The 26,706-nt window shown below is 39.3% G+C and overlaps 4 protein-coding genes across 6 annotated transcripts; 3 read left to right on the forward strand and 1 right to left on the reverse strand.

Annotated features, from left to right (window-relative positions):
- The first annotated feature begins 3,372 nt into the window (after positions 1 to 3,372).
- On the forward strand, positions 3,373 to 10,179 carry LOC122637890 (frizzled-9-like). Of its 2 annotated transcripts, none has more exons than XM_043830392.1 (5): positions 3,373 to 3,897; positions 8,044 to 8,263; positions 8,348 to 8,517; positions 8,602 to 9,091; positions 9,169 to 10,179. In XM_043830392.1, exons 1-5 carry the CDS (start codon positions 3,694 to 3,696, stop codon positions 9,756 to 9,758), a joined length of 1,674 nt encoding a protein of 557 aa, XP_043686327.1. In that variant the 5' UTR covers positions 3,373 to 3,693; the 3' UTR covers positions 9,759 to 10,179. The 2 variants fall into 2 exon arrangements, with proteins under 2 accessions (XP_043686327.1, XP_043686328.1); XM_043830393.1 differs by lacking the exon at positions 3,373 to 3,897 and adding an exon at positions 5,966 to 6,701.
- Positions 10,180 to 10,852: 673 nt separating this feature from the next.
- On the forward strand, positions 10,853 to 16,922 carry LOC122637883 (RRP12-like protein). Its single transcript, XM_043830378.1, has 23 exons — positions 10,853 to 11,227; positions 11,416 to 11,596; positions 11,672 to 11,798; positions 11,865 to 12,047; positions 12,132 to 12,291; positions 12,362 to 12,540; positions 12,617 to 12,852; positions 12,941 to 13,108; positions 13,170 to 13,287; positions 13,366 to 13,530; positions 13,597 to 13,718; positions 13,796 to 13,910; positions 13,983 to 14,219; positions 14,313 to 14,539; positions 14,614 to 14,737; positions 14,814 to 15,099; positions 15,191 to 15,348; positions 15,427 to 15,686; positions 15,784 to 15,950; positions 16,038 to 16,232; positions 16,333 to 16,452; positions 16,528 to 16,687; positions 16,772 to 16,922. Exons 1-23 carry the CDS (start codon positions 11,095 to 11,097, stop codon positions 16,866 to 16,868), a joined length of 3,918 nt encoding a protein of 1,305 aa, XP_043686313.1. The 5' UTR covers positions 10,853 to 11,094; the 3' UTR covers positions 16,869 to 16,922.
- Positions 16,923 to 17,054: 132 nt separating this feature from the next.
- On the reverse strand, positions 17,055 to 18,676 carry LOC122637895 (glutaredoxin-3). The gene is made up of 3 exons (XM_043830409.1): positions 18,473 to 18,676; positions 17,554 to 18,186; positions 17,055 to 17,473 (listed from the first exon to the last, which is right to left on the reverse strand). Exons 1-3 carry the CDS (start codon positions 18,532 to 18,534, stop codon positions 17,467 to 17,469), a joined length of 702 nt encoding a protein of 233 aa, XP_043686344.1. The 5' UTR covers positions 18,535 to 18,676; the 3' UTR covers positions 17,055 to 17,466.
- A 418-nt stretch (positions 18,677 to 19,094) lies between these two features.
- LOC122637887 lies at positions 19,095 to 26,120 on the forward strand. Of its 2 annotated transcripts, XM_043830385.1 has the most exons (9): positions 19,095 to 19,392; positions 20,119 to 20,181; positions 20,596 to 20,654; positions 21,511 to 22,103; positions 22,317 to 22,666; positions 22,749 to 22,887; positions 24,772 to 24,945; positions 25,050 to 25,188; positions 25,273 to 26,120. In XM_043830385.1, exons 1-9 carry the CDS (start codon positions 19,309 to 19,311, stop codon positions 25,418 to 25,420), a joined length of 1,749 nt encoding a protein of 582 aa, XP_043686320.1. In that variant the 5' UTR covers positions 19,095 to 19,308; the 3' UTR covers positions 25,421 to 26,120. The 2 variants fall into 2 exon arrangements, with proteins under 2 accessions (XP_043686320.1, XP_043686321.1); XM_043830386.1 differs by lacking the exons at positions 19,095 to 19,392; positions 20,119 to 20,181; positions 20,596 to 20,654 and adding an exon at positions 21,046 to 21,442.
- Positions 26,121 to 26,706: the final 586 nt, after the last annotated feature.

Here is a 26,706-nt window from a genome sequence, read left to right on the forward strand (position 1 = left end):
CACGAAGAAATTCACGGCGATTACCATCTCGCCGTAAACGATGCGACCCGAGACGCTGATTTGGATTAAAACGTACGAATCTCGAAAAAGTACGTTTACGAGTTTACTTTATATATATATATATTTCCATCTTTTTTTAATTAAATTTAAACGTTAACTTTTACGATCATCGGCTCGTCTTTGAATTCGAAATTCGCAATGCCCGAGTGGAAGTAAAAAATGGGGATACGCGCGGCTGGCAGTTTGAGAAAGCACCGAGCCGAACTGGCCGCCGTGCCGAGACACGTTGAGATTTTAAACTTTTTCTGCGTCTGTCGCTTGAAAATCACGATTCGATTCACCGGGATCGGTCGAGAACGGACTGGGACGAGTTTTTGGGCCCTTCGAACGTTAGGCCCTTCACCTTCTCTTCTTTTCTTTCCTTTACTCGTGTCTCCTCGCATGGGATCATTCCTCTTTTCGTTTCTTTTGCGAGCCGCGAAACGATCGAGCTCGAAGAAATATCATTGGAAAGTACTACAGCTCGATCATAATTATCTAGAAAATTTTGCGAAAGAATTCGTTTCGACTGACCTACATAAGCGGCGAGGCACCTTTTATAGGTACGCATTTTAATGAGATTTTCTCCTCTTAATTTCTCATCGTCAAAGTATCAAAAAGTAAATTATACGCGACCATAGGAATCGGCAACTCGATACCAGTTTTTCTACAGGACGGAGCACGGTTAATAAATGCAGAAAAGTAGCTCCGGACGAGGACTCGCTTTGCTCGAAATATCCAAGGCACGTTCCAAGGAGGAACCGCCGATGGATCTTCACATCCATCTTCTTTGTTCTCCTTTTTCTGGTTGGAGCCAAGGTACTGCCACGGTCGCTTCTTTTACCCCTATTGTTTCTACCTCATCGTTGCGTCCTTTCTTTCATTCATGACCGACGAAATCAAATCGATGCCCGATGAGACCTAAGAACGTCGACGATTTTCGAGACATTCCTTTTACGTTTCGCGAAGTTGGTCTGTTCTTTTTTTTCCTTTTTCTTTCTTTTTTTTTTTTTTTATCAAACAAGCGTACGATTTTCTTTCTTTTCGACAGCTATTCGAAATTATAGAGGCAGTCCTTCGTGAAATAACAATTATTTCTAATGAGTGGCCGACGCGCGAGTTCATTAAGATCTCGTATGCAACATTTTCTCTCGCGAGCGAGACAGTGCCGTAAATCTTTTCAGACGCGACCGCGGTCGAGTGCATAGAACTGCACGAGGCATGGTGTACCCTCCATGAATCACATCGATTCGTTCATGTTTCTCTCTCTCTCTCTCTCTCTCTATTCTTTTTATTCGCAACGAGAGGGGAAAAAAAAAGAAAAATATATTCGCACATTAAAAGCGCACTCTTAGGTGCACGCCCTTATGCGAGAAAATGGATTTATAATCGCGTTTGATAATACCGTTGGTGGTCGAGACGTAGAAGGAGAAACGCGGACGCGATATTACGGTGTATCATCGATCATTATCTCGAACAAGAACGAGCATTAACGTGCATTAACTTTGCCTCCTTCGATGTGAATTTAATACGTCGCGATGTAAGTCTAGGTTCGATTAAAGGGGACAATCTTGAGAAATTCACAAACGATTTCCACATCGATCGATACGTTCTCTTATTCCTTGTACACTCGCCGCTGTATCCGATCTTAGTTCGAATACGAGCTTGCGTTTTTCGATTAGAAAGGAAGAACAGAAAAGAAACGAAACGAAATAAAAGAGAAAAAGTTGGGAGAATCGTAGGAGAGCGGGTATTGAAGATATTCGTTACGGACCGGCTTATACGCATTAACACGATTTTCAAGTTTCTCGACCCCGTGCTCGGACCCGTGCTCGGGGCCTCTTTTCACGTCTGTCGGAGCAGTCGCAACGGTCTGTTACGCCCATCGAAGGACGACCGAGGGAGTAACGATAGAGCTTCTCCGGTGCGGAGCTTTCATGCAGCGAAATAAAGAAACCGGTGAGACAGGTCGTGTTCCATGGTTTTCTTTGATGTAATCCGCACGAAGACTCTCATTTTCTGTTAAACGCGAAAGTACTAATTACGATCCTCTTATACCTTCCCGACCCTTTTCTATCGACGACGTAGGCGGTATCTATTTCGAAAATAACGCTTTTGCTACTTCTTCTTTTCTCCACGTTTCGAATGCGACGAAGGCGTATAAATTTTCCGAGTTTATTCGCTTCGGTCTTTCGCGAGATTCGAAGAAAAGAAAGAAAGTCGTAATATCTTATCGAAATCGTGCAAGTACGTACACGAAAGATACACGAATACGTCGCAACAAAATTTATTAGAAGCCGCGTCGGTGCCCCGTCGAAATTTTATTCGGTGCCTGAACGGCAAAGGCTAAGTCCATTGTGAGCCGTAATGAAATCATACAAAAGGGTTGTTGGCCGTGGATACCGAGGGACCCCGTCGGAGGGACAGAGATAGTAGGAGCCGGTATCGCGAAAAGAAAGTAAAAAGCGCCGGGGCGAGAGAAGGAGAAGAAGAAGAAGAAAAAAAAAGGGAGGAGAGCGAGTAAAGCGAGAGAAGGGCGAAAGAACAACGAGGAAAAAACAAAGGGCGCCCTCCCGTGGGGAAATATGAATCCACCGTGGTCAGTTGGCTAATCAAAATCTACTTTGTAAGCGTGTATATAATATCCTACGTTATTATATACCACTTTGAAGCTCGAAAACGTATATTCGAGGAATCGATTATTTCGCGCTCACCTCTCTCTCTCTCTCTCTCTCGTCCAGCTTGAGAAAAAGTCGTTCCAAGGAACAAAGCTGAGCGAGCGATTAGGAGATCCGTTCTAACCTCGACGATATAAAACGTATTCGAATTTATTCGAGCGATCGTCCGAATCGTCGAGATAGATATGGGAGAGCAAGGGAAAGAAAAGCATACCTGTTTTGTCCCGTTCGTCATAAAGCGTTGACGTAACCGTTTCCGGGAATTCGAAGTGAAATTCATTGCTACGGGATTGCTCGGCGTACTCCGTCAGTCTCCCTTTGTTCCTAATTGCGCTCGTGGGATTGGTTCGATGACTAGCGGCGGTAGAGCCAAAATAATAGGTACCCGTAGCCGCGAGGGTCGAGGCGAGGCGTGGAAAAGGGAAAGAATCCTTCGGCGAGAAGGAGAAGGAAGAGCGCGCGCTCGAGCGCGAGAAGTTTGAAAGAGGAAAGGCAGCGCAGGTATGCGCCTATGGCGTGTACCGAGTGGAGAGCCAGTCGCACGTTGCCGAGCAGAGCCGAACGTTGCCGAGTATCGCTTGAGGATAGTCGAGAAGTGCCGACGTCGCACGAGAGTTTGTTGTGAATCCGATGCTCGACCGTCGCGACAGTCCGATTCGACTCGTCGTCGCGGTATCGTCGAGTCTCTTCTCTCGACGCGGTTCTCGCTCTACTTTTTCCTCCGTTTATCATTGTTATGACTTACAATCGTGATCTCGCAGCAACGAAATCGCGTCGATCGAAGAATCAGCGTGAAGCGTCGACGATCACGCGTAACGAAGTTAAATAAGTTTTCGCGAGGCGCGATGCGCGCCAAATTCGAACGCAAGACGAATCGAAATCGTGTCACGTTCGACGACTCCTTCGCGCGAGATCAAGCTATTCGAGAAGAATCCCGTGAGACGATAAAAGAATATTTTCGATCGTAGAGAAGAGAATGATACATCTTTGGAGAACGATCTCGTTACTATCGGCGGTGATTGGCCTCGCGAGAGCATGGGGCATTAATCACGCGGGTCAAACGGGCACGAATACGAAATGCGAGAGACTCAGCGTTTCGTTTTGCCATGGGCTGCGTTACAATCTCACTGCCATGCCGAATTTTATGGGCCACGAGGATCAGTTGCAAGCGGAACGCGGAGTGAGTTTGCTACTTCTCTTTACTTTAGACTTCCGTATCCTAATCTTACGTTTCGTTCGGTTCTTAGCAGGTATATCTATCAACGATCGATCGCGTCGAGATCTTTTTCCGTCGTTGGTTGAGAGTATCGTTGAAAGAAACGATTGGCTTTAAAGGCTGCTATTTTATCGTTTCTTCCTTGTTTCACTTGCTCGAGGATTCGAGCGAATTACCAACGTCTCTTTCTACGTTTACGAACGATTTCGAAAAATGTTCACATCGGTGCGATGTCGCAATCGGTCGGATTAACGAATCCATGGAACGAAGGCGGCGGCGGCGGCGGCGGCACGGCATTGCGCGCGAGATAGCACGTTGAAGCCTCGGAGGAAAGCCATATACGCGTGTCTACGACGCAGGTGGCTTTTATAGTCCTGTCGATAAGATCAAAGGGAGCCGCAGCCTTTACTCCGTCGCGTCTTTGCGTCTCTGTAAATCATTTTCACGATAAGGCGGCCTCGCGATAAACGCTGTTACAGCGGCTATTCATGGACATCGTTTTGCGCCCGGCTCCATTCCCATTTTCTCTCTTCGTCGAGATAGAATATCGAATTCCATGCATTCGTCGACCTTTCCTCCGATATTTAAACCGGTAATACGTACCCTAATTAAATCTTACGATTAGAGAAACATGATCGCGAGATTCGACCGGCATTGTCCATTTTTTTTTTTTTTTTTTTTTTTTAGATAAAATCGTTCGACGATCTCGTAAATCGAGGAAAAGGAGCGAGGGAATCGTAGTCGCGACTTATCTAATTATATTCGAAGAAATTGCCTCGTTGACTCGCAGAATCGTACGCAAGGTCAGAGTAAAGTCGTTCGGACGGCAGTGTAACTAGCTTTGATCTTTCTCGGCTGGATCCTCGTCCGTCCGCGGCTCGTATAACCACTCGGCGGAACCGACTTTTCTAGGAAATATCCCGTTGAAAAGTAAACGCTCCTCTCGTCTGCTCCACCCTCGACTACTTCGAAATCTCGTCCTAGTCGGATTACCCTTTGAATTTCTCCCAAATTATTTCTCTCTCTCTCTCTCTCTCTCTCCCTCTTTCGTTTTCTCCTTATTTCGTCACGCCGACGAAGAGAAAGAAAAAAGAGAAGGAGAGAAGTGCAGCGATATAAAAGTTTATTCGCGTTCGCGTATCTCGCGAGCTCGATGTCAGACATGAAAAGCGCATTAAGACGATCGGATATCGTCGAGGATAGGGGTCTTTTGATGATCGCCGATCGAGATAGCTCGTCGGCAGACCCACATGGTTTCTAACCTCAAAACCTCTCCTCGATACCGTGCAAGTAATTAATTTGAAAGTCGGCTTAATTAGTCGGCTCCATGGTTCTCTCTTTTAGCCGACTATGAAATAATATCTTTAAATCGCTAAAGAAATGGACTTCCTTTTTTTTTTATCTATTCTCTCTTCCACCGGCGTTGCGAGCAATGAACTTTCTTGAAAAAATCCTTTTTTCCTTATAAATGGTATCTGTCTGTCTGCTGGACGATCGTCGATCGCAAACGTAATTGGCAAAGCTTTCAAGAGCGTTCCTCGCTCGAGTATTCGTTGTCCATTTCTTCTTGCACAATGGAATTAAAAAATTGCACAAATGAAAGGTTAATGAACGCGTCGAGAGCAGTCTCGAGGACGAACGAACGAACGAAGGGAAGGAGGAGCGAGCGAACGATCACAGAAGCGTGGATGAGACGCGACGGGACGCATCGTGGATAAATTAAAGTCGATCTTTTTAGTGTGGCTTGCGAAGGACGGCGACAAAGGCGCGCATCGCCGTCGCAAATTATCCGGTAACATACATCGTTGAGCACCGCTCGCATCTTATAACGTACGAACGAAGGAAGAAAGGGATAGAACGTTGAGAAAAAGATTTCTTTTTTTAATCGTACTTTCGTTTCCAAACATTTCGACGATGTACATCGTATTTTCGTACTCGATGAAAACAATGTAGGTGGTATGTATGCTTGTGCGTGTATGCGTATGTTATGATATTTGTATGTAGCTCTGTGTTTTGTGTGTGTGCGTGTGTGTGCGCAGGAACGATTGGTCTCTCTTGTCGCTGCGTTAAAATCTCCAGCTGTGCGAATCGGCTTGCACGCTGTGAGAAATTATATAAAGGACGTGCGTGGAAGGCGAGTCGTCGACATTAAAGGATCAAAGGGACGGTTCTATCTATCCTATCAAATCCTTTTGCTGATCCTTCGACGGAAAAGGGGAGGAAGGAAAGAAGAAAGAAAGAAAGAAAGAAAGGAGGTCACCGCAAGAAGCTTTTTCGTCTACGTATTCGTACATACGGGCACACGCAATATGCGAGTACATATCCTGCGTACTCGCGGGAATATCGAAGGCAAGGCACGCGGCTATAAAAGCTGAACCGATCCGAGCGAGAGGAACGACCGAGGCTGTTGAAGGAGTTCTGGCGAGGGGAACGAAAGGGTGAAATGAGGAGAGGGAGAGAGAAAAGAGGAAGCCGCTCGAATCGTGCGAGTACGAAGCAAGAAGAAGAAAATGAGAGAGAAGGAGAGAGAGAGAGAGAGAAGGAGGAGAGAGAAAGAAGATGAAAAGGAGAAGAAGCGGACTACATCTTACCACTACTAATACACTACTACGCAACGCAAAGTCCTTCGTTGTCTCCGAGAGAGCTAAGGAGAGAAGGTCTTTCTCTCTCTTTTTCGCGAGCCATCTCGGTTGTCTGTCAAGACACTTTTAAAATGCTATCCTCCGGCAGAAGCATCGACGTGGAGCCACCCTTTCTCTCCCTTCAAGGTAGATTCCCTTCTTTCTTATTCCCTATGGTGCTCTCGGCGGGCCATTCTCGGAGAAAAACGCGAAATAACGAAGGAAGGGAATGCACCATGCGGGAACCGGTCTCCGTTTCTTCGTTCGTTCGTTCCTTCCTTCCTTCCTTCCTTCCTTCCTTCGTTGATTTCTGTTCTTCTCCAGAACGCATAGTCTAGCTCTCGTCGTTCCGGACGAGGAAGAACTTTTTATCTTCCTCCTCCTCTTCTTCTTCGTCTTCTTCTTCCTTCTCTTCTTCTTCTTCTTCTCCTCCTTCTTCGTCATTGTCGTCGTCGAATCAAGAGAGACCGACCGTGACAGGGACGAGCATCCGTCACGAGACCGATGCGATCCATCTTCCAACGTCCTCTCTCGTTTTTTCTTCCATTATACTCGAGGGTGCAAGGGAACTATCGCGGTGAAGCTTCTTTACTTTGCTTTACCAAAAGCGACCATTTATGCGACCGCTGCACAGTCAGTAGTAGATGTATATACCTAACTATATATTTGAGATGCTTGCTTGCCAGCCATTAGACTCGTCGGATATTTTTATTTTATCTGACAATTGATATCCATTTAAATATGAGAAGAATTTTGCAAAACGGACGAGACATTCGTCTGTGTGATAAGGATTCGAAAAAAGGAAGATAGACAGAGAGAGAGAGAGAGAGAGAGAGAGAGAGAGAGAGAGAGAGAGAGAGAGAGAGAGAGAGAGAGAGAGGAGAGAGAAAGCAAAGCGTTTTCGAGATGCCCGGAGGGAAGTAGAAGAAGAGAAAAAGGAGGAGGAGGAGGACTACGACGATCGAAAATAAGGGGGTAATGCACCTAACGGGGCGGAGGAGACGGTTCCATGAGATATAACGAGCGGTGGGCATCACGGGCAATTATCCCGCCCATTCTTCCCGCCTCTAGTCTCGCTGGACGTTTCGTTCTCTTCCCTTCGAAGGGTCCGTCGCTTCGAGTCTTCCCTTCTAGCTGCTCCCTGCTCCATTACACCGAGGAGAGAGGAAAAATACTCCCTGTTCCTCCACCTCTACGATGTTCCTTCAAATTATAGCCTCGTGAAATTACGTGGTCACCCGTAACACCCGAGAAAGAGAACCCATTCGCCGATCTTCGAAAGGAACTTTCGATCTTCCCTGTTAAAATCTAATTTAACCGCTGAAATAAAAGAAAGTCTTCGTTTCTTCGTATTTATCGGTATACATGATACCTACCTGATTGCGTAATCTTTACAAAGTTATAGCTATTCCAAAAACTTGAGTAGCAATGACTCGATAAACGTTTAATAAATAAATAATTAGTTATTTTATTTCTTTTATCGTTCTAGCTGGCGACTCTGATGCCCCTAGTACATTACAACTGTTCGAAACACTTGAGGCTCTTTCTTTGCGCCGTCTTCGCCCCTGTATGCTCCGAACATGTGGCCATGCAGATACCCGCTTGCAAGTCTCTCTGTCTTTCGGTTAGGAGAGAGTGCGAGCCGGCACTGACCAGCCTCACTCTTCCTTGGCCGCATATGCTCGACTGCGATCGATTTTTGGATCGAGGTAACGAGAAAATCAACTTTTTACATACTCTTTGATCAGGTTTTACAGATTCTAAGAATTCTTTTTCTTTCGTCGATCTTTCAGGCAACACACTTTGCGTTCAACCACCCGAGGAAACTCTCTCGGACGCTGTTCCGTCCGTTCAACAGCAATGGCCAACGCAAGAACAAATTCAGCCTGTTCAAACGTCCACGGGATTGCAAAATCACCATCAGTGTCCCCCTCACTTCGTACAAACGCCGGATGTACAAACGGTGAGTAGAAAAGTTCGATCGACGACAAGTCGAATTTCATTTAATCCGATACGATCCGTATATACATCTATTTCATATTTTCAGATCTCTTGTGCTCCGCGTTGCGGTATCGACGCTTATTATCGCGCCGAGGATAAAAAATTTGCCGAACGATGGATGATAGGATGGGCATGGCTCTGCTTTTTATCCACGCTTTTCACTCTTTTAACGTTCTGGGTCGAGCCCTCCAGATTCCGTTATCCAGAGAGACCCATAGTATTTTTGGCGCTCTGTTACAATTTATTATCGGTAAATTATATCGTCAGAGGTGCGATCGGTACCGAAATCCTCAGTTGTGTCAGCCAACTCGATGGACCCAGTTATGTGCCGGTTCACGACGGATTAAAGAGTATTCCTTGTACGATCTGGTGGATCGTCAAGCATTATCTGAGTTTAGCCAGTAGCACTTGGTGGGCGATACTGTGCGGTTGTTGGCTTCTTAGCGCCAGAAACGAGTGGAGCAGCGAAGCTCTGCACAATATTGCTTCGTATCTACACGGAGTTGCTTGGGGATTACCGCTCTTTGCTACCGGAGGTAATACCTAGTATTTTTTCATCATTCTTCAAAATTTATAGAGCCTTCAAATGAACTTTGTTATTCTCCGTTTACAGGCAGCTTACTCTCTCGTCAAATAGTTGCCGACGAACTTACCGGTCTCTGTCAAATCGCCGATGAATCCGCTTTGTGGCTCGAAGTTTTACCACACGCGATTCTGATCTTTCTCGGTTGCATTTTAGCAGCAGTGGCAGGCGGCGCGTTGATTCGCGTACGACGCGCTGTACGTTCGGCCGGTCGTAGCGCGACGAAACTGGAGAGACTGATGACTCGTCTTGGAATCTTTGCGTTGCTTTACGCCCTGCCAGCCCTTGGTAGCTTAACCTGTATTCTACACGAATCTTCGACGAGACCTCGCTGGCGAACGCTCGCGCTTCTCGCTGCTCTTGATTGTCGATCAGCGGAGAACTGTGTACCAGGTCCCGTTTATAGAGCGGCAGGACTCGAAGTGGCTCTTCTCAGGCCGTTTTTGTCTTTGGTCATTGGCGTGACCTCGGGTATGTGGGTCTGGTCTGGTAAAACTTGTAGAGCTTGGAGTAAATTACTCGCAGCTCCTACTAAACCTACTAGATCTATCCCAACTGCTCAACCTCTGACACAAAATGTTCTTCGGAATTTTAAAGCCGATGTAAATAATCTGCCATGAGGAGAGTATTAGCGAAATGTACGCAAAAGAATTCCGAAATTGTACATAATGTGTAAATATTACGAATGTATTATATTTTTTAAAGACGTTTTTAAAGCGCTCTTCGTAAATAAATATATATATATACATATATATATATATGTATTTTTTATCGATTTCCATTTGTACTGTATGTTGGTAAGATGAAGTTGTACAGAAAATTCATTTTCACTGCGAAATCATTGTTTCCCTTAATACGCTGTATTAATTTAACACGAAAATAAAGAAATTTGAAACTGTCAGTGCTTCAAGTTCCTGTTCGAGTTATCCTCTGAAGGTATTGCGGATATTCCTAATCGGTGTACCGTTGATCTCTTTTGGAAGTATTTCTTGAAATTAGTATATTATGTGTACGAATATAAAGATACAAAAATTAAGAGAATATTCTTTCTTTTTCCAATTTATTTCTAAAATGTCACTTATTTTTCATAATAAAATCGAGAATATCAAGACTGCATGCATTAATGCTGATTTTATAATATTTTACGCCAACAGTGGGTACAGGCGTAATTCTTCGATAATTCCGATGAACAAGGTCTCGTTTTAAAGATAAAGATTTTTAGCGAAGACGATTTTTCGAATTTTTAAAATAGCTGTATTTATTCTTTGAAAAAAATGTCAAACAATGATATTTTTTCGAGACTAATTTATGCATTTATGCAAAAACACTTCTCGAACATTGTCCTCGCTTAAAGTTTCATTTTTAAAACGAGATCTTGTTCATTAAAATCCGTCAAAAATTAAGCCTGGATTCGCTGTTAACGCAAATGCTGTTTTCGACATCGTTTTTGTGAAAAGAAAATTTGTAGTGGTACTCCTTGAACTTTGCGGCAAGAGAGAAACTCTCTCACTACTCATTTTTATATAAACGTTTGAGTGGTGTATGTTTTGAACATTTTGCAGATTAGAATAAACTATTCCAATAATTTTTTAAAATATGTAAAGCATTATAATGAATTCTATTAATTACTAATAATTCTACAACAATCATTCATGATAATCGCATATCTATACATCCGTTTCGATATAACCATAGATCGCAACAAGCGAAAGATGGTAAACTTAAATGGTGCTTGTTAAAGTTAGCTAAACTAGCGCTATCTATACTTAGCAAGTAGAAACTATTGACAGTATATAGTCTTCTCGATTGTATTTTCGACTATATTCAAGTTAAACGCTGGGTGCGTGTGTTACACGTGCACGTGGGTTATGAACGCAACTTGTATAAAGAGATCTATTAGATTTTTATTGTTAATAATATTACGAAAATAGTAAAAAGAATTAATTTTTCAAGATAATGGGTAAAATAGCGCGATTAGGTAGTAGAAAAAAAGCAAAACGATGGCCAAAAGGCCAAAGCTCCAATTCAAATCCGGAAACAACAAAGCACAGAGAAAGAGCTACATGGATGTTTTTTAAAGATTTTAACGGTACGTTATTTTATGTAATTTTTTTATTAATTCGTATCTATAAGTTTCCACGATTAATAGGTTTGTATTATAAGCTTATATAACCAATGTATACGTACAGTTGTTTTACGAGTACTCTGACGATTCTCATTCAGAATTTTATATCAAACGTGTATCATTGTATAAACATATATTATTTTATATGTTAGGAACACCGGGTATAACAACAGAGGATTTACAGAAACACGATGCTATGCAACACATTCTACCTCAAATAGAAAATATAGATATCGACGGAGATCAAGTAGAAAGTACTATAGAAGGAACAGTCAATTCAGCAGATACGTTTGCGAGCACTTACAGTAATTGTACAAATATATCTTTTAATAGGTAACTACGACGATTAACGTCCTTAATAATTTTTCGTACTTGTAAATGCATATTCACGACAATGATGTTTTATAGATTTTTAAATCACTTTCAATCTAAATCGTTAATACATAAGGAGATGTTAGCCGTTTTATCAGCAGTAACCGAAGTTATTAAACAAAATGGTGGGTCTGAAACTTCGACCGAGTATTTTGCAGCACTGGTAAATATGATATATTTTTTTATCGTAATTATTATTACAATAAGATAAAAAACTTTTTTTTTTTAGATGAGTACTCTAGAAGCGGTTGATACGGATACGTCTGTTGCTGCTACGCTTTCACTTCTAGAAATGGGATTAAGAACTGTACCTAAAAACGTTCTCAATGCACAATTTGGTCCAGCGAGTCAAATCTTTCTCCAAATATTAACAAAGTATATAGAAGCAGAAAATTTTCTAATTATAAGACACGTAAGTTTATTGTAATTGGAGATTAATGTAATTGTTTTCTGCCTTACGTTATCAACTGTATTATAAATTTTATTATTCTTCTAGTGTCTCAGCTGTCTTTCACTATTGTTACGGTTTCAAGAAGCCGCAGTTTGGTTAAATTCTTCAACGATGCAGGTTTTAGATGCCATTCTATCATTCATTATTCATATTAAACCCAAAATAAGAAAGGTAGCTCAGCATGGAATATGTGCCATACTTAAAGGTATTTTGTGATTATCGAAGACAATAAATTATTCATTTTCAAAATACATCGTGTCTTTGACGTGTTGCAGGAAGTGATTTAATGAGAAGTGAAAGTTGTCCTGTATATCATCCTGCTGCACCACAAGTTGCTAAACATTGTATAAATCAATTGAACACAGCTTGCGAACCTGGTGGTATAACGAGCATCCTTCATACTCTCACGTTACTCAAGGACATTATCCACCAATTGCCAAAGTTATACATAAAGGTCTGTCCTGGAAGACGGTCTATTCTTCTTATATATGTATATGTTTTATGACATCATCCAATTTCATTTGATACAGACTATTTGCGAGGGACTCTTAAGTATCATGGGATTAAGAAATGTTTTGGTAACATCATGCTGTTTACAAACGTTGCATGGATTGTTCGTGTCCAGGCCGTCAGAAATAACGTTACCATCGCAAAGAAATGCACAAATTATAACTGCTCTTTATGATTATCAACCTCCCGTAAACGATGCGCAACCAACTCTAGCTTGGTTGACTGTTATGCAAGAGGCTCACTGCAATCTCATTCAGTAAGCGGAAACAAGTTATAAGGAATATACATCGTCGATTTTTGTAACGCAGTATCGAATTTTAAAATATGTGTATTAATAATCGTAGAAATTCTATGGATATGTGCGCTGCTATCGTACCTCGAATGTTAGAAAAATGTATCGAATTGTTGCTCTCTGATAAACAAGAAGTCATATCTGGTACATCTCATACTATGAAAATACTTTTACAAGATTGTATTGGCCCATTGTGTGAAAATGAAGAAAAGGCTAAAAGGTAAATGTTGTATTTATTGAATGTACAGAAGCTCGATATAAATAAATATTTCTGTTTGTAGATATAAGGTAATAATAGACCAAGTGATAGATATGATGTATAAACCGACAAAGTACCAGTATCTTGACACGAGTATACCGTTTGATAATATTCTTCATTTAATTGGATTGCTCTTTCAAGTAATTATTTTTTTCTTCAAAAAATGATTTAAAGACGACTAAAGTCCATTCGTATTATATAAATTATATACTTTGCAGATAACTGGAAAAACAAAAAATCCAAAACTTTTAGATATTTTGAAAACATTAGCAGAATTACGAGATTCATACAACTTTGCATGTAACGCAGTTGCTGAATACGCGATTGGATCTGCTATAAAAGCATTGGGTCCTCGTGTCGTTTTACATACTCTACCTCTGCAGGTATGTTATAATAGATTTAATAAAATTGAATTTAAAAATATATACGTAAAACTGTATCTTTTATAGACAGGAAAAGATACTATAAACCTAGAGAGAAGTTGGCTACTTCCATTGCTCAAAGATTGCATAACTCATGGATCACTTTCTTTCTTCACAGATATGTTGCTACCATTAGCAGTAATATGCAAGTAAATATATCCTATAATAATCCTATAATAATATAATACTTTTAAACAAAAACTTACATATATTATTTTTGTTTTAGCACAAAATCTAAAGAACCGGTAGGAGGAAAAACTTACGAATTTCTTGTAACGCAAATATGGGCAATATTGCCAAGTTTATGCAATGATGCTAACGACGTGAAAGACAACTTCAAGGTAGGCGTATAAAGTAATACGTGAAACATCTATTGGAAAATTTTGCTATATTTATCATTTATGTATTCCTAGAATATCGCTAAATTGTTAGGAACAATTATTAGTGGAGTTAAAGATTTAAGATTATCGGTAATGGCAGCTTTAAGAAAATTGATTACAAAGGCAACCGAAAATGATAATAGCGAGGATATATCCGAGCTTGCTCGATTTGCTAAAAATTATCTACCAGTTTTGTTCGCTTTATATACAACTAAACCGACTGGAACGGATGAAGAGGGACATCGTTTGGCTACGTTCGATACGATTAAGGTAACGATTTTAAACTAAGATAAAAAAAAAAAAAAAAGAAATGCAATGTTTAATTTATTTTATTTAATATCTATACATTTTAACTATTTTCAGATATATCTGACAATAACAGAAAAGGTATTAGCAAATGAGCTGTTCGATAAAGCATTAACCAAATTGGGCGATGCCGACGCAGATGATTTTTTCAAAGAAAGTGTATGTGACTTGATAAGATTGTTAGTCGAATATACTGATATCGATAGATTACAAAAATTTTACGAGATGTGCATACCGTACATCGAAGATAAAACCAAACGAAAGGAACAGAAGAAGGCATATAGGTAATTTGATACATTCCTCGCATACACGTTCGTATATATGGCAAATTTGAAATTAAATGAGAGAATATTTTTAGATTTATGGAAGGATTGTGTGGCAGTGAAAAAGAAATTTGTAAAAATTTTGTACAAGAGCATAGACGCGAAATACAAAAAATGATGATTGCTTCTGCAACTAAATTAATTCAAACGAGTAAAGGAGTACGTATATTATTACATTTTAACGTCATATCGAATTATTGTAATATATTTTTTTTTACATAATTTTTTCCTTAAGGCTCGTATAAGATGTTTGATACATCTTGTAAAAAGTCACCCACAATTGGAAAAAACGAAATTTTTGCAAGCTATCATTCCGGAAGCGATATTGTGCGTAAAGGACATAAATCAGAAATGTCGAACTTCAGCGTATCAATTGTTAAATGTCATTGCCGATAAATTTTTAGAAAAACCTGAATATCTTAAAGAATATACAGACATGGTAATTGCAGGATTGGGTGGAGAACAAAAATACTGCAGTTGCACTCTACTCGCTCTTGCTTCTCTTACATATCATTATAACGGTAATTATAAATTTGAACATTATTTTTTATGATTGTATATCTCATTTTGTATTATGTTATTATAATAATGTATAAATCAATTTTTAAACAGGTTGCTTGGGTATAGAAACTTTGGAGGAAATATTAGGACATGCGTGTTTACTTGCAGTTAGCCCTACAAGAGAAATAGCAGAATCAGCATTGTCATATATTAAAGTGTACATAACCGTAATGCCGTCTCTTATAATAGCAAAATCATTAACTAAAATAGTAAGCGAAATTGTGTATGACATTAATCGTCTATTTACCGATTCTATGATATTTCTAAACAGCTTGATTTTTGTTTAGGTTGGGGCTTTGTCCGATATGAACGACGATTGTAAAAGGCATTTTAGACAAAAAGTTAGAGATATCTTTACCAAATTGATACGGAAATATAGCATAAGAACTATTTCCGGAATGGTGCCGGCATCAGATGTAATACTTCATAAAAGATTAAAAAATATTCATAAGGTAGAAGAAATTAAAAAGAAGAGTAGAGAATTGAAGAAAATAAAACAGAGTGAAAAAGAGGACACAGATTTCAATGCAAAAAGAAGACCAAAAAGGTAGACTTAATATATTTACAATCACAAGATACAATTGCATAAAAGACGTATATCACAGATTATTATTCCCCTTTCTCTCTTTTTTTTTTTTTTTTAGCATGGAAGATCTCTTGGCAGACAGCGAAGAAGAATTTTGTGATACGGAAGAGGATGAACCAAAGAGAAACAACAAAAAACGAACATCGAGAAAAGAAGCTTGGATCAAAGAGAACGAAGAAAATATTGTTGACTTGATTGATCCAACAACTGCGAGAAATATAACTAGTTGGTTTAGCTTTTTTCGTACTTTAGCAACATCCGCAATATAAAATGTGATTTCGTTACTAACAAGCAATTTCGTTCGTCTTGCAGCGACTCAACCTGAAAGTGCCAATATGGAAGAATCTGTTAAAAAACTGAAAGAACCAAAGGATTATGGTTTTAAAATTGCTCCAGATGGACGAATTATTATTAAGGATGATAATCAAAAAAATGATAGCGACACAGAAAATACAAAAAGAAAACGGTTATTATCTGAAGATAATACGGATGACGACGACGATTATGGTAATTTTATGATATATAATTTGTTATTTTGTAAGAATTAGACATTTGGAAATAACGTTTCTTGTATTTTTTTTTTTTTTTTTTTTTTTTTTTTTTGCAGAAGACGACGAAGAGGACAAGAAATCAATAGTATCGGCGAATCCTGCGAGTCGAAAGCGGAAACATAGTACAAATTCTGATACTGCGAGTTTAAAGAGTTTTGCTACGTCGAAATATCGAGGTGAGTAGTAAGAACGTCGGGAAATAATTTTACTAAAGAATACGATTTCTAACGAAACTGTTATTTTTGTTACAGCTGGAGGATCGGGTATTCATCGACCAATAAAAATGAAAAGAATGGAACAGACGCCTGGTTCGGAATATCGCGCGCACAAAGCAGGAGGTGACGTTAAGAAGAAGGGCAAACCTGATCCATACGCTTACTTGCCATTGACAAGAGCTGCTCTAAATAAGCGGTACGTGGTAGTATTAAAAAAAAAAAAAAATTGTCAACTTATAAAACAATATCTTCTGGTACGAACAAACATATCAATTTTCAGAAAGAAGAAAAAGATGGCAACGAAGCTTCGAGGGATCGTTGCTGGTGCTAAGAAAGGAGCACAAATTGGAATGAAAAATAAGAGAAGTAACAAATAATTAGGTCATTACGTTCGATCATTTAATTAAAAAAAAAAAAAAAAAAAAAAAAAAGTAAGTTTGCAACGAAGATATATTATTATTTAAAAAGACTAATAATAAAACAAGTAAATCGAAGCTCCAGCGATTTCGCTACCTCCGCTTTTGACTTTTCGCGAATAAGCGAAAAGCGAGCAACAACGCGCGTTAGCTGGAAAACTGACATTTTATTTGATTTATGTACAATTACACAGAGTGCAATTTGTAATTTGCATTTGAATTTATAAATAAATGAATATAAATAATTTTTAATATTTTTGTATTCAATGTTATAACAACAAAAAAAAAAAAGAATTAAGTTATAAAGTACATTTCGTGTTCGTGCGAAATGCTTGGCATTTTACATAACAAGGTGAAAATGAGATATATAATCTTCTACTAGATAATATACATTAGATAGAAAATATCAACAAATAAACGTGCGTTTTGAAATTTTGGAATTTCGTAAACTCATAAACATCGAACTATTTAAATAAAAATTATTTCCAGTTGTAGATAAAAATGTGGTATTAGATAATTTAAGGAAATGTAGACGTAATTAGTTAGCTGTGGTCCTATTTTAACTTCTGCAACAAAACACACAATGTCATTCTTATTATAACTGGATACATTTATACGTCTTATTTATCCTCATTGATTCATTTACCTATCTTGGGAGACACTCTTTTTAGGTAACATACTGTCTAGGTCACCCGAATCACTCATTTCTTTTACGATGTCTAATCCACCGATAAGTTCGCCATTAATATACAACTGCGGATAAGTCGGCCAATTGCTAAACTTCTTCAAACCTTCTCTGACTGCGTTATCTTGGAGTATATCGAACGTCTGATAATCCGTTCTATGAGAATCGAGGAGAGCGACCATAGTTCTTGAAAAACCGCAGCGTGGATGTTCACGATTTCCTTTCATGAAGAGCATACAAGGTGCATGATTTATAAGTTTCTTTAATCTGGCTTCTAGAGTATCCTTTGGCGATACTACTTCGGCACGAGCCGAGTCTTGGGTGGTTAAATGTTTTTTTACTTTTTCGATCAACAACGCAGGATTAACTCCGTCGATTCTATCTATTATTTCTTCATCTTTGTATAATAAAACTGTTGGTACGGCGGCGATGCCAGCTTTTAAAGAAACTTCAGGTAAATTCTCTGCCTCTATCATCGCAAACTTGACCTTTTTGTACTCTGTCAATGATATCATTTCTTCTAGAACGTCGTTTATTTGTTTGCACTGTTCTGCCCATGGTGCAAAAAAGTGAATAACAGATAGATCTTTGGACCTTGGATATAAAAATAATATTCGTATATATTAAAAGAAATTTGTTGCTCTTTGCTCTTTATAGCAGAGCACAATGCATGCAATCAAAAAGGTGTTGAAATAGAAACAATATCAAATAGATCAATGGAGAAGACGTAAATTTTATTAACGATAGTACGCTCGAGGAAAAATCGATAATTCTTTGAAAAACGCAATAAAATAAGATTTTGTAATTAAAATGACGACACTAAGATAGAAAAAAAGTTGAAATATTTTCAAAAGAGACAATGAAAGGAACGTTTGCTTACTTGATGAATTCAACGTATTCCGGTGTCGTATTTAAAACGGTGACAGTCATCCTGTCACCCATTAATATTTTAATAGAACAATGAAAAAAAAAGTATTATTCCAGACAAATGTTAACCGGTAAATGTCTCGTTCTTGGGAACACACGACGAGCAATCACGAGCATCACGACTACGCGACCGGAGTTATCGCTCTCATGGAGGTTTAGAATTATCGAGCTTTGCGATTGGTCTATCGGGATCCAATCAATGAGAGCGATATACTGGAACGTACGTTCGCGGTAAATACGACCGATTTAACATTATACGATGATTCGATTATAGATATTCACATTTTTCGACCATTAACAACGTACATTTTCTTGTAATTTCATAAACAATTCTTCGATTCAACACATCGACATCAATCTAACGAAGATATTTCAGACTTTTGCGAGATCTAAGAGATTTGACAAAAGTTTCTTTGCACGTTTCGCGTAAAAAAAAAAAAAGAAAAAAAAAGAAAGAAGAAGCAGAATAGCTTTGTGAACGTACCTTTAACGTATTAGGTGTGCCTGTATAAAGTGACCAATCATAAGAGCGGTGATCGGTCTAACGCGATCGTAGGAGAGGAAGAGAGACGTACGAGTATATCGTGTGCGGGCAACAGAGAAGACGATAGAATCGAACGAGAGGGAGAAAGAAGGAAGAAAGAAGGAAGCCACGGTGGCGGGAGGAGGAAAAATTAAAAGGAACGAGGACTGTCAGACACCTCGCCCACAAAAAGCCGATGCAGATGCGCCTGAGCGGTGAACACGTGCGACGCTGTTTTTGCAACAGGCGCGTTCAAACGCGGTGCGATGTCCAAGAAATTGTCTCGAAGCGACGCCCTCGAAAACATATCTACATGGAGTACAAACGACGTCTTGTGTCTGCTACGGAAGGTGAGTAAACTCCGACGACGCTGTCATCCATTCTCCGATATTTGCTCGCGGGAAACTCTTACACGCGGGTCAGTGCACCTCTCGAGTATACCTGTTTCACCAGAACGAATCGACTCTCGGACTCGACGTCTCTTAGAAAAAAGATGAAAAAAAGCTAGAAGCCAGAACGTAGATAAAGAAATGGGGAGAGGGGGAGAGAGAGAGAGAGAGAGAGAGAGAGAAATATGTACTTAATATTTTTCAGATGAATGGTCAGAGCGAACTTAAAAGGAGAAAGCGAGTAATAGGAAAGTAGAATCGAATTGAAAATTAGTTTAGTAGAAATTCGTTCGATTTTTTTTTTTTTTCTTTTTAACGAACGAGTCGACATTTTATTTCTTTTTTTTTTTTCTTCTTTCTTTTACATCTACAGCTTTTTTTTTTATCTATTTATTAAAGCAGTATTTGATATAATTGAATTACGTACAAACGTAAAAATGCGATCGTCGGAACGAAAAGTTAGGGTGTATTTGAAAATATCGCAGATTACGTTAAAATTTGTTGCTTCGGAGTTAAAAGTTACTTGTTAAAATATTAAATATTAAACATTGAAATAACGAATGATTTAAGTACGATTAAAGATGTATTCTTTTACGCATAGTTCGTTTTATTAAGATATTTGCTGAAGTCGTCCGGAAGTGATCCGATATCAAGGTTTATTTGATATAGTATTTCTCGATTTTATAGAATGGCCTGGAAGAATGCTGTACGGCAGTTTCGAAACGGCAAATCGACGGTGACGAGTTGTTGGTAAGTATACGAGTCGGTGTACGGTTTTGTAATCGTTCGATGTTCTTGCCGACTCTTGGGTATGCACTTTTTTTTTTTTTTTCCTTTTCTTTTAGATTTCCTCTCGTTCAACGTTGAACACACACGAACGATTAAAACGAAGTATCGATAGCGCGCCGATAAGTCGCGTCTGGATCTTTAAAAATCCTCCATCCTCCTCGAATTCGAAACTCGACAAGATTTAATCGACGATGAATAAACGAACGATATTTATTTTCAACGATCGTTCTTTCTTTTTTTTTTCTCTTTTTTTATTTATTTATCTTGTTGTTTTTTAAACTTAAGTCGTGTCCCTTTCCGGTCACAATCGCATTTTGGCTACTCAACTGGCACGCGCCCTCTTTAGCCGATCTTAATTGATTCTAATTATTCCAGCACTTGACTGAGGGGAAGTTGGCTCTATGGAAGAGTGACCTCACCCGTTCTTTGATATGGTAAGAAAACGAAGCTACACGATCTGAATTTTACAAGAGATGTAAATACGCGTACTTCTTTCCGATAAACTCCGACGCCATTAATTCGACATCGTGACATCCCGGATTAACGGTATCCTTCAATACGGTATTTTAAATAATAGGCAGGTCTACTCCGTCTTCGCATTTTTCTCTTTGATTCTGTATTTGCGAAGTCAAGTCGACCGAGCTATTGCTATCGATAACGATATATATGGTATCCCGTGTTCATTGATTTGGCTTCATTGCCATTGTCTTTTATGTGCTTACAACCACAGCGTAATCAATAATGCGGAATGTCCATATCTACGCTCATCAAAGACCTTTCACATGCATAAATATAATATACACACACACACACACACACATTTCATTTGTGTGTATAATAACGATAACATTATCGCGGCATCCTGCTTTAAATAGCATCAACGCGAGACACTAGCTAACAATAAGAGTACTTTGTGTCATCTAAGAACGAGCAATAATTTAACGCGCGTTGCTGCTCCGTTAATCGATCGATTCTGTAATATTACAGAATCGATCGATGAAAAGTCAGATAAATTTCGAAGCTGCGTATTCGATATAATTGGATCGCAATTGATGCGTTTAACTCGATAATCGTTCGAGGCATACAAGATTTACATAAGTGGTAATTGCATCGCGTGTGGGTTGTACTTTTATCCTTTAATGTCGCATCGTCGACTCGACGAGCCAAGAGTGTTTATGAGCGAATATCCGCTCTCGCCTGCGACAAAATGACCTGTTGCGAAGTAAGGAGACCCTATTGTAATTGTTTTCTTACGGTTATATCTGAAATATCGTCTATACGTATTTACAGGGAACTTCGTACGCTCGTTGAAAAAATCAAGAAATTCCCGGAGAAATTTATACAGGAGAAAAGTGTTGAAACGGAACAGAACGAGGATCACATGAGCGATACCAGTTCCTGGGATACGGATTTCGAAGACGAGATACCGGAAGACAATCCTGCTTTTACCGATACGAGAAACATCGATGTCGATCAAATAAATTCGAATTACGAAAACGATCATACTATTTTGAAAAAGACGAAAAACGTGAACGCGGACGCGCAAGTAGACGACAATACGAAAAGACAAGACGAGGAGACGACTTATGCGAATTTCGAATCGACCTTAGATGCGAAAACGGTTTACGCTAATCATCAAGACAGCGTGACGAATCTACCGCCAAAAAATGTTTCGAGATTGCATGGAACGATAGAGAAAACTTTGGCCGAGCAATTGAAGGAACAATTGCAATTGAGGAATTCGAAGAAACCTGTGCTCAGACCAAAACCAGAATTAATTTCCAAGAGGCTTGCAAACGTTTCTACGATTTACAAACAACCGCAAAAGTCATTTTTACACGATGAATCTAAGACGAAGACGAGGCCACCGAACGATGTACAAAGTTAGTTTGAATTGCCCTTTTCTTATCGGATCTATTTAGCCATTGAAGAAGAGTCGTGAATACGTTCCATTCACTTCGCCGAATATAAACGCGTACGCTTCTTTTAACGGCTCCTTACAACGATTAACATTCGTTAGAGACTGTGAATGCGAATGGTCCTGTATTTTTGCAATTCTCTCTCTCTCTCTCTCTCTCTCTTTTTTTCTTTTTTAGGAAGAATGGCTGTTCCACCTCCACCGGCACCTAAGAAAAACGTCGATCAAAGTTTTTCCAAGATAGGAAAAAACGACAAGGACGCGTCGAAGCCGTCCATTTCGATTAGAAATTTGGATCTCATTGCGAATCTACCGACTCGGCAGGATGAAAGCGAGGATGAATACGAAAAATTCGACGAGCAAATCATAGAACAAAATCAAAAGTCGATTATCTCTAGAATCGACAGCAAACAGTCATTGACCTGCGGTCCTCAAAGTTCCGTAGAGAGCGTTTATCAACCGTCCAGTACGACCAGCTGCGAGGAGGAGGAAGAGCCCTATGAAATTTACGAATCTATTACGGAAACGGTAGATTCTTACGTTTCGACTTTTTCAATTTATCCTTTACAAGCAGACTTTCTCTCTCGTTTACCTGAATATTTTCTTTTAGCCTGAAGACAACGATAATTATTTAAGCCCCATTCAAAAACCACCGAACAGTGGAAACACTCTACCGCCGCCGTTACCCATTAAGCTGCCTTCAACTCCGCCTCCGACGTTGCATCGAACGAAACCGAACAATGCAAATGGTTAGTATCTTTTATATCCGTTACGAGTTAGCCAAGAGGAATTCAGGCGTTAACGGGTATAAACGTTATTCATTACTTCAACGATGCCTTGTGATATCCGAGGACGAAGAAAGAAAAGATTAAGGACGTTAAGGATGGTGAAAAAGAATCATCGTATTACGTGACAAGGGAAAAAACACAGACTACAGTCGAAAGGAAAGAAGAAAAAGTATAATGCACTGGCTTCCCACGAACATGTGTGCGACAAATGGTTGTAATAACCGACTTGCTACGACTCTCTGTCATGCAACTTGATGCGCTTTGCGATTTCTGTCAGTCGACCACCGACTATCGTCCTGTTTATTTAATGCATTCACGTTCGGTCCCTTTTGATTCTGCCATTTGATTTTTCACGAAGATGTCGATCGACCGAGGAGCCCGATATCAAAGGTATCGGGAGCGATGTGCTACCATTTGCAATACGTTTGTATTAGCAAATGCGATCGCAAGGTCGAACGTATAACGACCAACGTGAAAATGTGATAAACTTTCGACCGAATTTTCCACGATATCTCATCGTTACGGAATAGTCAGCCATCAAGTGTATATAAAAATAGTTGCCCTCGATAATAAGAAGAATCGAAATAGTGTGATGGAATGTGTTCCTGCTTTTATCTCAGGCTGAGCAAACATCTCTTAGGAGGTTTAGGTGAACGCCTGGCCGATGAGGTCTCCGATATGATAGTAAGGATCAAGAGAGGTCTGTCTAGATGTTGCTATTCTCAACCACCAGATCCGCCAGGTATATGAAATTATCGCAAAGCACGTTATTTGGTACGCATGACAGAACAGATCCTCTAGACGAGCGTTAGTTCTTATGAACTAATAAGGACCTGTGCGAAAGAATCTATTTCGATGCTATTTCCAAATGGCTCGTAAAACTTCATACCCCATGCCGAGAGACCAACGGAGTGTCACGACTTGCTCGATTCTTTTCCACCGTTTAAAGGCATTCCGTCCCAACGTTACGTCTCAGTCTCCTACAGTTTCTCGTGCAATACACTTGCAATCGTTGCTTCTTTAAAAGTTCTCTGTGTTGGAAGATAACAGCGAGTGTAAACGGAGAAACATCGAATTTACACCGTTCGCATCGTATTTCTTAATCCAACGAGAAATAATTTGACGAAATAGTAAATTGTTTGGCATAACTTGGTACGATCGTCACTACGAACTACGATCAGAAGGGATCGTCGTGACTCATGATATTCCAAGCTTATCAGTTTTCAAAGTAGAAGTAATCGAATCGATCGAATGCGGTACTATCGCGCGGCTGACGTATAAACACTCGAGATAGCCTTGCTCCAGGTAGAAAATCCTGACATCCGACGCCTTTACGTTTTCGTAAATCGGCATTGCGGACGACTTCTTTAGATTCTTTTTCTTCCTCCTGAAACCTCACGTTTTCGTTCGTGCCTTGTTCGCGAACAATGAGTCGGTCGTTTGTTATCTTCTGCAAGCTCCGATAAACAAATATGGATGGAGATCGGACAAACGACGATGTATACGTACACGTACTTTTGTTAAACGCATGAATCTATCGTTGGAAAATTGATATTTCGTTCTGAAACGTACTCGATTGATAAATCATGGCAACTATAATAACCGATAGCAAGAGAAACGTGTCTTTGAACACTGCGGCACGTCGACAGGCAAGCCTTTCCGAGTGTCTGACTCAGGCAGCTCTGACGCAAGCACGTCTTAATTTAGCAAGTTAGTAATAAACAAAAACAATATACGTGTGTGTGTGTGTGGTTTCTTTTCTTTTTTCATAGACTCTTCCTATTTCATGGGAAGTGATTTGTCGCGCCATTTTATTTCGTTCGATCATCATTTGAATTGTTTCAGAGCGTTCACCGGACAAAAAGTCAGCGACGCTACCACATTCTGGTAGTAGTACTTCGTTGTTAAGCGAGAGAGCCACGAGACCATTACCACCACCGCCAGACCGATTATCTTACGTTGACAAACCTTGGTTTCATAATATTACACGAGAACAAGCCATAGCGCTGATTACAGAACGTACGTATCGAGATACGCTGTGTATATATCGGGAAACAATTTTGTAAGTTAGTTCTAGTTCTTTAAATCGTTCATTGATATTAATGTTATTGATGGCGTTACAGAAGGTACTTACGGCAATTCACAAGATGGATATTTTCTCTTGAGACCTTCCACAACAAACGTGAACAGTCCATTAGCTCTGGTGCTTTGGTGCAGGGATAGAGTTTACAATATTCCGGTTAGAAAGAGATCTGACAATAGGTACGACATTTTGAAGTATCTTTCTTTTCGATTATAGAAATATTTGACTCGCAACGACGAATTACGAAATTTTCTAATACTCAGGTATGCCTTGGGATCCGTGAAAGTAAACGAAACGTCGTTCTCTAGCGTCGAAGAAATCGTAACGTGTTATATGAAAGAAGAATTGGTCCTTTATACGGGCGGTGTACAAACGGGAAGTACGAAATTAACCGGTACACCGCTGAAATGAATAAAAAGCAAATGTGTCATAAGGTGAAATTCTTCTCCTCGAGAAATTTATACAAATTGTGTATTTATCTAAATCACATGTAATTGTAATAAGTACACTGCCGAATAATGGAACGCATGCCGTGCCATCGTTAACGTAAGGATACTTAACAAATTTTATCTTTTTAAGATACATACGATTCTGAAGTGCCTCTATTACATGAAAAGAGATACGCGTGTATCGCGTAGACTCTAGTTTGTACGTATTATATGTGTAAAAGTGATTGCACGTTGCATTTAGTGTGTGTGTGTGTGCGTGCGCGCGCGCGCGCCCGTGTGTGTGTGTGTATTATATACATATACCTTTTTTATGAATCTTTTTACATATCGTAAAGCGTTACCTTTTAGTATTATCATGTGTGCCTTTGATGATACGATATATCGATTAAACCAAATAAGATATGTATCTTTACAATTGCGATTTACAATTGTATTTTATAAACTGGTATTCTTATTAAGAAATGCGAAAGTATCGTGATAGCATCTAATATTTTCTGAGATTTACAACACACAAATTTATACGTATAAGTTAAGTTAAAATGTAACAAAACGGATATTGCATATTTGTACAATCGTGTAAAATGTAATTCTCCAGTATGTCTTGATATACGCGTTGGATGAAACATGGAAAGTAAAACTTATGTACGTTTTCTGTTACTAAATCTGTATTTTTCTTCGTATCTGTTTTCTTCTTTTTTTTTTTTTCATTTTAATCATTTTAATGCATATCGCCGAACGCGATAATACCAATAGCTAAAAAATTGCTATACCCAGGCGTACACGAACAATATTAATTTTCGTCGAATATTCGTTTTGTATTTATCTAAGTTATATTCCCAGAATTGAATGATAATGATATCAGTATTAGAGTAATACATTGATAATTAAATCGATTCGATTTATGTAACGTGTAGATTGATCGTAACAATAGCGTAAAAGATACATTTACGAGTATATCCTTTAAGAGTTAACGGTAAGCGATTGTACAAATTTTGATATCTCCAATGTGATAACCAGCTGTGCCGTACTTATAATCAAAAATATTAAGTAGTCTGATTTTTGTACCGAACTCTTTATGAAAACGAAAATCCTGCTGAACGACGCCATCGACTTTTTGCATCGTTTCATTTATCGTTAAAATCGGAAGATCGTTGCAACGCATCGACGTATCGCCGTAAGTGTATACTTACGTCTTGTATATCGTTATAATGATTTTTAAAAGATCCTTTCGAAAAGACGCTCGTGTTT

The sequence above is a fragment of the Vespula pensylvanica genome, chromosome 2 (genome assembly GCF_014466175.1).
Source record: "Vespula pensylvanica isolate Volc-1 chromosome 2, ASM1446617v1, whole genome shotgun sequence".
In the NCBI taxonomy this organism is placed as follows: Eukaryota; Metazoa; Arthropoda; class Insecta; order Hymenoptera; family Vespidae; genus Vespula; species Vespula pensylvanica.